At 39.1% G+C, this 10,891-nt stretch overlaps 1 protein-coding gene across 2 annotated transcripts in view; it reads left to right on the plus strand.

The window, feature by feature from the left end:
* The window catches only part of sbf2 (SET binding factor 2), a 58,037-nt gene extending 47,531 nt beyond the window's left edge, over window positions 1–10,506 (plus strand). The window contains exons 27-42 of one of the 2 annotated variants that reach the window (XM_033989926.2): window positions 410–603; window positions 697–837; window positions 1,258–1,341; window positions 2,031–2,105; window positions 2,951–3,129; window positions 3,405–3,581; window positions 4,123–4,224; window positions 5,755–5,940; window positions 6,769–6,895; window positions 7,139–7,266; window positions 7,364–7,588; window positions 7,918–8,025; window positions 8,114–8,304; window positions 8,814–8,901; window positions 8,973–9,104; window positions 9,285–10,506. In XM_033989926.2, the coding sequence (XP_033845817.1) occupies window positions 410–603; window positions 697–837; window positions 1,258–1,341; window positions 2,031–2,105; window positions 2,951–3,129; window positions 3,405–3,581; window positions 4,123–4,224; window positions 5,755–5,940; window positions 6,769–6,895; window positions 7,139–7,266; window positions 7,364–7,588; window positions 7,918–8,025; window positions 8,114–8,304; window positions 8,814–8,901; window positions 8,973–9,104; window positions 9,285–9,383 (2,236 nt within the window). In that variant the 3' untranslated portion in view covers window positions 9,384–10,506. The remainder of the gene's footprint in view (window positions 1–409; window positions 604–696; window positions 838–1,257; window positions 1,342–2,030; window positions 2,106–2,950; window positions 3,130–3,404; window positions 3,582–4,122; window positions 4,225–5,754; window positions 5,941–6,768; window positions 6,896–7,138; window positions 7,267–7,363; window positions 7,589–7,917; window positions 8,026–8,113; window positions 8,305–8,813; window positions 8,902–8,972; window positions 9,105–9,284) is intronic. The other variant, XM_033989933.2, reaches the window with a different exon arrangement.
* The last annotated feature ends 385 nt before the right edge of the window (window positions 10,507–10,891 follow it).

The following is a 10,891-nucleotide window of genomic DNA, read 5'->3' on the forward strand; positions in this document are numbered from 1 at the left end:
TGCGCATCATGATTCATGCTGATAGGCTGATAGGATTGCATTATCTTTCCAGAGAAAAGCATTTTGAACATGTACACGTCAATAACATACTTCACATCTGACGTTTTGTCTTTATTCGCATAGTTGTTTTGCTTGTAAAGAGTGCTTGACGCATTAACATTTGAGAGAAGACTGAAGTATGAGCTCGTATTCTAATACAACACTCCCGTGCTATTCAGAACAAGATTGTTGCCCTGGTAGAACAAGATTTTTCTTTTAAAAGGGATATTTTCTTTGCAGAAAGCATTGTATCATCTAAATTATAAAAGCCTTTGCAATTTAATAACTGTGCCAACTCAAATTGCAATTTCTGTTTGCAAAAAAACAGTGACTCTTGCAACTCACATATTCATGAATTTGTTTGTTTTAGTTACCCAGGGTTGTTGGTGGTTCCCCAGGCTGTACAGGACAGCAGTTTACACAAAGTGGCACGCTGTTACAGACACAATCGTCTCCCAGTGGTGTGTTGGAAACACCCACGCACCAAAGCTGTCCTCCTTCGATCAGGAGGCTTCCATGGCAAAAGTGTTGTAGGACTATTCAAATCACAAAACCCTTCTTCAAGTGAGCACTTTCACATCATTATTTGTTTAAGTGTCTTCTAACTGCACTGAGTATAAAAACTTATCAAACCTATTTTTTGTGTCTGTTCTGCAGCTCCAAACTCATCCTCGGAGTCATCCAGTAGCCTAGAACAAGAAAAGTATCTCCAAGCAATCCTCGACTCCATCCCAGTCTACTTCAAGATGAATGGCAATAACACGCTATCTAACCGCTCACTTGTTGGACTTTCTCCAGGTATAGTATCTGATCACTCTGGATCTGCTCAGCTACATAAAACTCTTTGACCTAATAATAAGCTAGTCTTTTGCTGTACTGTGGGAACACAATTAAGTTTGTTTGCAGGGGACAGGAGGCCATTTAAAGTTTTTGTTTTAGTGAGAAAAAACTGCCAACTCAACTGCAGTTATTTTTGTGCATTGCAATGATTTCAGACAATGACAGACATCACCGTATATGCCCCTTATTGAATATGCGAGACTTTCTGCAGACACTAATCTAATTTTTTATGTTTGTTAAGATCTGGAAGGAACTGTGTACAATAAGAAGGTTATGTAAAAAATACAGGACAACCTTGGGTCAATGCCCTGCCCATAAATCAGAAAATTTCCTACTTGTTTTTTGAGCAGTAGAATAGAACGGTTGTGTTTTTTACAGCCACTGAAAGGAGGACGTCCAGGTTACCAAAGATGACCCCTGTCCATTTGGATATTCCGTTCACAAACAGCTTTACAAGAGGAGGTGAGAGAGTTACCCTGTATTGTCTTTTTCCTACAATTATCATCTTTCAGAATAGATTTACATGCACTTTTTCTTACTCGAAAAACACAGATATACTAAAAATATATATATATATATATATATATAATAAATTACAATTTCACAAAATTCACATTTTTCTATATGAATCATTTTTTTACATTACATTTACAGTTGAAATATCTGCCAGATATGCTCACATGTTCCTCAAAAAACATTTTCCCCTTTTAAAAAAGTGTCTCTGTATATAAGTTTCTGGTAGTGTAATCTGTTTGAAATATTGCATCAGATTACATGTTACGCAGCCAAGCTCTAATCTCAAGGCTTCGGATTCTGGCCTTTGCTCAAGTGAAGGAAACTCGCAAAAACAACAACAATTGTCCATTTGTAGTGGAAAAGTTATTATTCTGATATGAAACTGTCAATGTAATTTGCAAGTTTCCAATTTCATCTCTCATTCTTCATGTTTTGTGGCAGTTGAAGTAGTAATCAAACATACATTCTTCCTTCCATGTCCATACATTAACTTAACCTTCACAAAGCATGTCCATGTATCTGCTCTGAACAGGTTATCTGGGTTGGTTTTGCTGTCAACATCATTTTGAGATAATTTGTTCTACCCCTCTCTCTGCCCCCCTCATCTGTCTCTGAACCTCATGTAAACCATCCAGTCCTTGAATACAGAGATAAGCTTTTCACTCACTCACACCAAAAACATTCAAGTAAAGAGCGGGTCCACAGTCAAGGTACAGTGAACTACTCCATCGCCCTAGTTCTTTCTAACGTCGAGCTTCATTGCATTTCCTTTGTCTAACCCCCACCAGTGGTCACTAACCGGTCATGCGCTCGTCTGCACTGCGCTGCAAACCACCTTCTCCAAACATTGATAGAATTGCACTAATCTTTCCTGACTGTGTGGGCGCTCCATTGGGAGCCGTGGTTTTTCACAGACCAATGTGGCTGTTGTAATGTGGCCATCATTGTTAATGCATTGGCTCACCAGCGCTAAGTGTGCTCAGCTCAGAGTCTGCAGCGGAAAGAGGGCTGTTTGTCATGGCACACCAGAAATTAATCACACATTCGACCTGTCCTATCGTGACTAGCATAGCAAACCTCATGGATATTCTGCAAAAAGCCTTAAACATCTGGATTTTTGTATTCATTTTTTCTGTAGTTGTGTAACAGAAATTATTGTTTGAAACTGTGTCATTAAATTTGCAGCCATTAATGATAATTGAATATTCTCTGCGTAATTATTGCAAGCTATCATTAGTACTTTTACTGATTTAATTGAGTAAAAAGCTAAAAACAACAAAAGTAATGAAGTGAAAAATCATGTGCATAATGTTTCATGCTGTTAGGAAAACATTGCATGCAGTTTTCAGAGAAAAGCATTTTGAACATGTAAATGTTGATAGAATATTAACTTCCACATTAGATGTTTTTTTTCAATTTATTCACATAGTTGTTGCTTGACTGTAAAAAAAGATTTCCTCTACGCACCTGTAGAGTGCATGAATTGTGGCATGTTCAAGCACTCATGCACCTATCACACTTATGTGACTTTTCTAAAGCATCTTTGTATTTGCAGGTATGTGGGCCAGTCTCCGCAGCAGCACCAGGCTGAGCCAGCACCACACTGGAGCTGAGGTCGGGCCCAGGCTGGCAGGGAAAGATCTGGCACCCCCTGCAGGCAGCAGCAGCCTCCAGGCTCAGCTCCTCAAACATCAGGCTGCGCTCTACATATTTGGAGAAAAATCCCATTTAAAGGTGAGGGAGAGGATTAGGTATTCACACTTCAAAGATGATTACATTTTTTAGATATTTTATCCATTTGATATGACATGGAATTTAGTATTTTTATTACTATTAATTGAATCCAGGCTTTCTTGCTATTTTTTTATTCAAGACATTTAGTAAAATAAGTGTTTCTCCATTGTTATCGTTTATCTAATTCTTTTACTAATTTAATAATGTCACTGGATTACCAACATAACATCCCTCTGTGTACTCCATGGTGATAGTTACAGTGTAATTCCTGACAGGGTTTGAGAGTTGACGCGTCTCTGAACTGTGAGCTGGTGCCAGTGGACTTTGCCGACACGCGACAGGTCAAAGGGAGTTTCAAAAAGCTCCTCAGGGCCTGTGCCCCCAGTGCCACGTCCACAGACCCCCAGGACTCCTTTTTCAAAGCGCTGGAGGATTCAGAGTGGATCCTACAGGTACGCCTAACAATTGTTCATTTATTTATTTTGAGCATGCATAAAACATAAGCATCAATGATTTTACATATGGCACCTATGGAAAAATAACCAATATTGTTAATTCGTAATACTTATGATATATTTAAGTAATACATAAATGCTCAAAAAGGAGGCATTGCAAATTAAACTTAATTAGTCCCACCCTTTCTTCCCAATGTTCTCATTTTTAATTCATTATTATGCATTTAGCTTCAACACTGATTACATTTACCAATCTTATATTTACATTTTCTAGTTGTTGTTTTTTTAGTGTTTTCACCTAATTTTATGCCAATGTACGACCCTTGGGATATATTCTCTTAATGATGGTAATGCCACTATCACAATGGTTATCTGAATTCCCCCATAGCCTTAGTTCTTTATATAGACCATTCTACACAGGCTAGGAAAATAGTTTGTGGGAAAGTATTTAAATTAGTGAACGATTTCCCAGTAGTCCAAATGCAGTGTTGAATAGACACTAATGATTAATCCATTTGTTTGTGCTAATCTTTCACAGCTTCACAAGATTCTCCAGCTGGCTCTGTTTCTGGTGGAGCATCTAGACAGCGGCTCATCTGCTCTGCTGAGTTTAGAGGAAGGCTGGGACATCACCACTCAAGTAAGAAAAGAAATGCATTCATTGATTATATGTGGAAAGACATTGATCTTTGTGTCTATAATCACATAGACTGAAAACATGATCTGTATGTCAAGGGCTGGATACTTTTAAATGTGTTTCAACAATATTTTTTGGCACTTATTGCTGTATTATTCATTATAAAAGTGCAATTTTCATAAATCCAGTTAATACTTGTATCGTTTGTGTGCGCTGAAACTTCTGTAGTACTTTCCCAGAGACTCAGTGGGCATCAACCTTGTTATCAGAAGAAATATGTAACTTTGGGCACTGTAGCGGTACCTTTTAACAGTATCCAGCCCTATGTGGGATTAAATTGTATATTTTACATAGGAGACTTGGACTACAACAAATTCTTTAGTGAAGTATTTGTTTTGATGTCCGCAATAATCAGGATAGGAGTTACCCCAATTAGTGGTAACCATGGTGAAAGGGAGGATGCACCGAAAGGAGATGTTCCCGTTGCATTTCTGAGGATTATGCACAGACACGCATGGCATTTGGTAGAGCGGGTTCATTAGTACCAGCCTTGTAATAAAACAGGCTCAGCAGCACTACCACACCTGCTCCTCCACTGTTCAGTCGTGTCATCGTTGACCCTGCTTTGATGAATAATGAAATGAAAACCAGGAATGCGTAAAGCCTTAGGTCATTGTTGAATACTGTTTTCTGTAATGATAGTTTATTATTCTTTCTTTTTGGGTGTGTTTAAAATATTTCTAACCTGATCACTATCCATTTGGTTGCTTCACTCAGCATTTTTCTGCATATTTACTCCCTGAGCTCATATTTTCCATGTTGACCTGTTAAATAACACATGTTTGTCTCGCAAGCGTGTCCTTCGAATGTGTTTACTGGGTTTTGAATGCCCCAGGCTGCTGTTTTAAAGTATAATTTGTGGATCCCTTATGCCAGGCACGTGTTCGGCTCGGAGCGTCTCTCCACGGGCCACTGGCTCCATCACGCCAGGTCCTGATCAGGCCCACACAGGCAAATGGGGTCCATATGCTTTAGCTTACCCCCCCTGTGTGTGGAGCATAGACACCCAGCAGACAGGAAGGCACCGCCTTTGTTTTCTCTAAATTGCATTTTAGTTTTTTGCTTCTTCATTAGAGACCTTTTGATTCCCACCCCTATGCCACCTTGCCTACCTGTTGTAATTAACTGCAAACTGCCTTAGGGGGTCCCGGGATGTTGTTTCTGAGCTGGATGTTCCTGTAAAGCCCAAGGGAAGCCACGGACTATGTTTCCCGCTCATTCCTCAAGCGTCAAGCCTCATTAGTTGTGTTGGAGGAGACACGGGCAGGGAAGCAGGCCAAGCATATTGCATGTGTGGCGCTCAAATGGTGTTTGGTAGAGTGCTGAAAAATCTTCACGCACAAAGTTATATAAACATTATTGATAGCAGATGATCAGATCAGATGCCTGTCTTTGGTGTGTCATTGCAATTTTGTTCAAACCTAATCAGTTATTACTTGCATGCATTGTAATGTACACATCATATCTTTGCAGGTGGTGTCCTTGGTGCAGCTGTTGAGTGATCCGTTTTACCGCACTCTGGAGGGTTTTCAGGTGTTGCTGCAGAAAGAGTGGCTGTCTTTTGGTCATAAGTTCTGCCAAAGGAGCAACCTTAACCCCAGCAGCCAGGGGAGTGGCTTCACACCTATCTTCCTCCAGTTTCTGGACTGTGCGCACCAGGTAAATCTAACTTTCCCGTCTCTATATGTCCTCTGTAGAGCCTTTCCAATAAAAGTTATTCATATACATCACCTCCCCTATAAAAAGATTAATAAAGCTGTCATGAGGTATACCTGTACATTTGGTTTGACTTTGCACTTTGCGTTCCTTGCTAAAATGTTAACATGGGGTCTTACACCATAGAAAAGACTGCTCCCCAGATGGTCTGTAAACTCAGTGATCAGGGCTGACTTCTTTCTACTTGCGTGTTTCAGCATCCCTTCATATTTGAGTGCTTGTTTCAAGATGCATGTGGAAAGAGTCAGAGTTGGCAAGTTCCAGTCTCATAGAGAACAAGGATGCTTTAGGAGGGGCAGTAGGGAGGATGTTAAGAATGAAGCCTCAATAGCTGAGTTAAAGACAATGATGACCTATTAAACTAAATTTAGATTATATTGTCTCTTCGTGGTCCCACAGGTCATCAGGCCCACTCCCTTATACACTTACATCAACGCATAGTTTCTCAGTTATCATCAGATTGTGGACTTGGCAGCTGTCTCCCTTTGGCTGGGGTCTTGGGCTCTAGGGACCAGTAAGGAGCAGCAAGGAAGATTTGGGCAAGAGCTGAAAATAGAAATACAAATGTCTCATCCCAAAAACAGCTGTTGTTTTTGCCAGTGGACCCAGGTGGCCACAAACATCCAACATTTGATCTTCTTTCACTTTGACACGAAGTCTGGAGAAGAACAATGGGCCTCACTTTTTCTCCACTTAATAAGTCATTTAAGTCCTTCTGTTCTCTGTGTATTACATCTAGTGATAATAGTGAACCACTTTTTGTGTCGGCAGATTCTGGAACAACATCCTGTGGAGTTCGAGTTTAATCAGTATTATCTGAAGTTCTTGGCTTATCATCACATCTCAAACCGCTTCAAGAACTTCCTGTTGGATTCAGATTACGAACGTTTTGAACATGGTCAGTGTCCCTCACGCATACATATTGTCCTGAAGTTTCATTTGTGTCAGCATATAATGAAAACATAATTTATGACTATGCCTGTGATAGTATTTTAATTGTACAGCTACGTTAAGTGTGTGAACATCTAACCCCGAACATTCTATGCAAACTTTTAGGCTTAATCCATATGGGAAACACTCCTTTTGATCACTTCACTCATAAGAAATAAATAAATAAACTGCATTTTCAACTTTCCTACAGGTTTGTTGTTTGAAGACAAGGGTGACAAACAGGCTCGCAGAGGTATTTGTATCTGGGATTGCATCAACAGAATGCACAAAAGGAGCCCAATCTTCTTCAACTACCTTTATAATCCTTCAGAGAGTGATGTAAGTCTAAATCTACACTACTATATTGTTATTTTAGCCACAGTATCTGGTGATAAACATTTTTAAAATCATTACGTATTGATTTTCTAATCCTTAGATAATCCTGAAGCCTTCCATCGGCATCCCCAGTTTGAAAAAGTGGGACTACTTCACAGATGAGACCCTGTCCACTGGTCCATGTTACGACTGGAGGACGATGGCAGTGAGGTCAGAGAGCTCAGAGGAAATGGACTCGCTCTCAAACAGCCAAAGGAGGATTGTTTGGCCGTGTTATAGCAGCGTGAGCCAAGCGCAGCCAGACGCAATCACCAAACTACTGTTGGTAAGATGTTGATTTGTATTATGAGTGATTATGTGATAGTTGATATTCAGTTTGTGCGGTTAATCCTAAGGAAATAAGATCTTGTATCAGTTTTACGGACCTGTTGGGGTTGAAGCGGTTACCCCATGTTTTATTTATATGTGCTGCTATTTATTTTAAAACTTTTATTGTATGTTGTAAACTGGTTAAAGAAAAGCAAGACATCTTGTTTTAAAAGGCTATAAAAATGTTGATTTATCAATTTTACAACAAATAAAACATGTTTATTTGTAGGCTGTGGCCCTCGGGAGTATTTTATTCTAGGTTTAATTTTTATTTATTTTTTTTAGGATATTGAAAAACTGGAGTCAGAACTTCACCAAAACTCTGAGAGGTGGCAGACTACACTGGATAAAGTCAGACTCAGCATTCAAGAAGACCTCAAGCAAGAAGGAAATGTACGCAGCAAAATACATAACACCTAGAATGCTTTGAAAATTAAAAAAATATATACATATATACATTATTTTCCTCCATGTGTTTCAGCTCTCTAAACAGGCCGTGTCGATCTCAGGGCTCATTCCCACGTCGAGCCTCCAGGCCATTCAGCGGCGCTCTATGCTGCACCTGCCAGAGAGCGGACTGAGTGAGGACCGCAGCACCTCCACAGCCAACGGAATCAACAGACGGGCTGCAACCCTGTACAACCAGTTCACCCCCAAGAGCGAAGAGAACAGGTGGGCACAGATCCCCAGAACGAATACATTACAATAAAAAGTCCACATTTGATTCAGTTCTTCTGTCGCCAAGAGACCAGTCCAGTTTTGGAAGATGATTCAGTGTTTTGGTATGCTTTGTGTCATGCTGTTGAGAAATACTTGTACTCTTCAAATATGTGTAAGATTATTTTGGAATTCCTGGCTCAGATATAAAGATAAAGTTTCTAGAAGAAGAATTCACTCCGCCTAAGTCTTGTCAGTTATTTTCAGGATAATGCTCTTACAACATGAAATGATCACAGTAATCAATAGCATTTCCAGCTACATCATTTCTCTGTGTTTCTGGCGATTCCTCACAGGAACACTATGTACAAGACAGCGTCAATTACACAGAACAAATAATCTTGAATATTTTCTGACTGCTTCATTATTGTAGCCAGGAGTAAACAATGATAATACAGTAACATTATGACATTGTACACACATTTCTTAAAATATAAAATTGTTAATCTGTTCTTGTCTTATAGGTCTTATGAGGGGATCCTGTACAAACGTGGAGCACTTTTGAAAAGCTGGAAGCCTCGCTGGTTTGTGTTGGACATTACCAAGCACCAGGTCAGTAAAAGTTAACACAGCTGCAACATAAGGCTGTTTGTATTCTTTTATTAACATGTGTGTCTTTGCAGCTGAGATACTACGACACTGGGGAGGACACTAACTGCAGAGGTCACATTGACTTGGCTGAAGTGGAGTCAGTTGTGATCACTGCACCAACGATTGGAGCTCCTAAACACATCAGTGAAAAGGCTTTCTTTGACGTAAGTACATGGTAGAACATAATGGGGTTAATAATAGATCTGAGACACTTATCCAGCAATTATTAATCTTTTTTTGTCCAAATTACAGATGTACAACATTTTAATAAATAGCATTAGCGTGGACAAAGGCAAACACAACAAACATAACACTGATTATCTTTGACATCTTTTTCCTTTTAGCTGAAAACCTGCAAAAGAGTCTACAACTTCTGTGCCTCAGACGCTCCCAGTGCCCAAGTGTGGATGGACAAGATCCAGAGCTGCATTTCAGACGCGTGAGACACAGTGGAACCATAACACTGCCAGACGGGAGACGGGTTAAAGTGAGGAAGATATTCTAACCATTCTAACGTCTGTCTTCTTTGGGACCACACTGACAACAATGAACAAAGTGCCTGGTAGTGTTCACTTACACTATAACATTTTCAGACTTGTTTCTTGCTAATGTCACTACTCCATTGGTCAGCATCATATGAGTAGGTTGGCATGTTACCTCCAGGCCTTAGACAAGAACAAAGTAAAGATAAGCTGACCTTTTAGGAGACTGCACTATCAAATACCCTGCTAAATGCTGTAAATATATCCAAGCAATATCACTGGCCATTCAAACTGTGGGTAAAATATTAGATTTAAAGTTACACAAATAGCCTATTAAATAATTTCTATCAGATATTTTTACTACAACTAAGTGTCGCTGCTTAAAAAAAAAACTATGAACCGCCAAAAACTCATGAGATTTTAATGCACAATATGAAAAAGGAATTTGTTTGCACTTGTCTTGAAAGTATGCACTCCTCAGAGATTTTTAACAGATGCAGAAAATAGGCTCTAGGCATCACTTTACAATGTACATAAAACAGCATAGAATACATGAGAAGTTTTGCACAGCGCATTCAAAAGAGTTACCTGATATTTTCTATTTAAATACTGTATGTGATGTTTCCTTTGGTTGAATGTGTTTTGTTGTCGGATTAACATGTCTGTCTTATGTAATGTAAATTATTTTTTATATTAAATGTCAACAGTTTTATTGTCCGTGCCTGTTTCCTGTACATACGTGTGACATTTCATTTTATATACTGTATTTACTAAGCTTTTCTAACTGTAACTTTAATGTGACCAATTAGTCTTTTTAAATGTGTTGTTGGCGGTGCAAATACCTGGATGGCCTGATTCATATTTAATTACATTACAAAATACAAACATGCTCTGTATTTAATAAGGGCTTTAATACAGCTTATTTGACCGAGCGGTTTCCCGTCCCCCGCATTTACAAGTCCGAGAACTCTTTGAAGAAGCACACTAAACACTACTTAAGATGTCAGAGGTTTTGTTACTGTATCTATACCGTGTGTTGTGGTGACACTAATTTTTGAAAATAAATCAGACATACTTGAAACCACCATTTGATGCCTGTATTTTGTTATTAAGAATGTATTTTCATGTACTTATGTTGAATTTAAATCTGCGACGTGTGACGTTCCTTGGGGTAAGTACAGTGTCTGCTTGTCTCCATGGAGATGTTATGACTGAAAAACACATTCTTGCTATGAGCGGGGTCACCTTTCCACTGATCTGACCTGTTATTTGGCCTGATGGTACTACGTATCTCCACCAGAAGTAACGCAGTACACTTTTAAATGAGCAGCTCTTAAATTAATAAGTGCTGCTCATTTAAAAGTGATTAATATAATTTAAAAGGCTATGTCTATAGTTAAAAATGAATGCAACAACAAAACGTAGTTCAGGATTATATAGACATACATTGGCGTAACCTTTTAGTCATA

The sequence above is a fragment of the Periophthalmus magnuspinnatus genome, chromosome 3 (genome assembly GCF_009829125.3).
Source record: "Periophthalmus magnuspinnatus isolate fPerMag1 chromosome 3, fPerMag1.2.pri, whole genome shotgun sequence".
Taxonomy (NCBI): domain Eukaryota; kingdom Metazoa; phylum Chordata; class Actinopteri; order Gobiiformes; family Gobiidae; genus Periophthalmus; species Periophthalmus magnuspinnatus.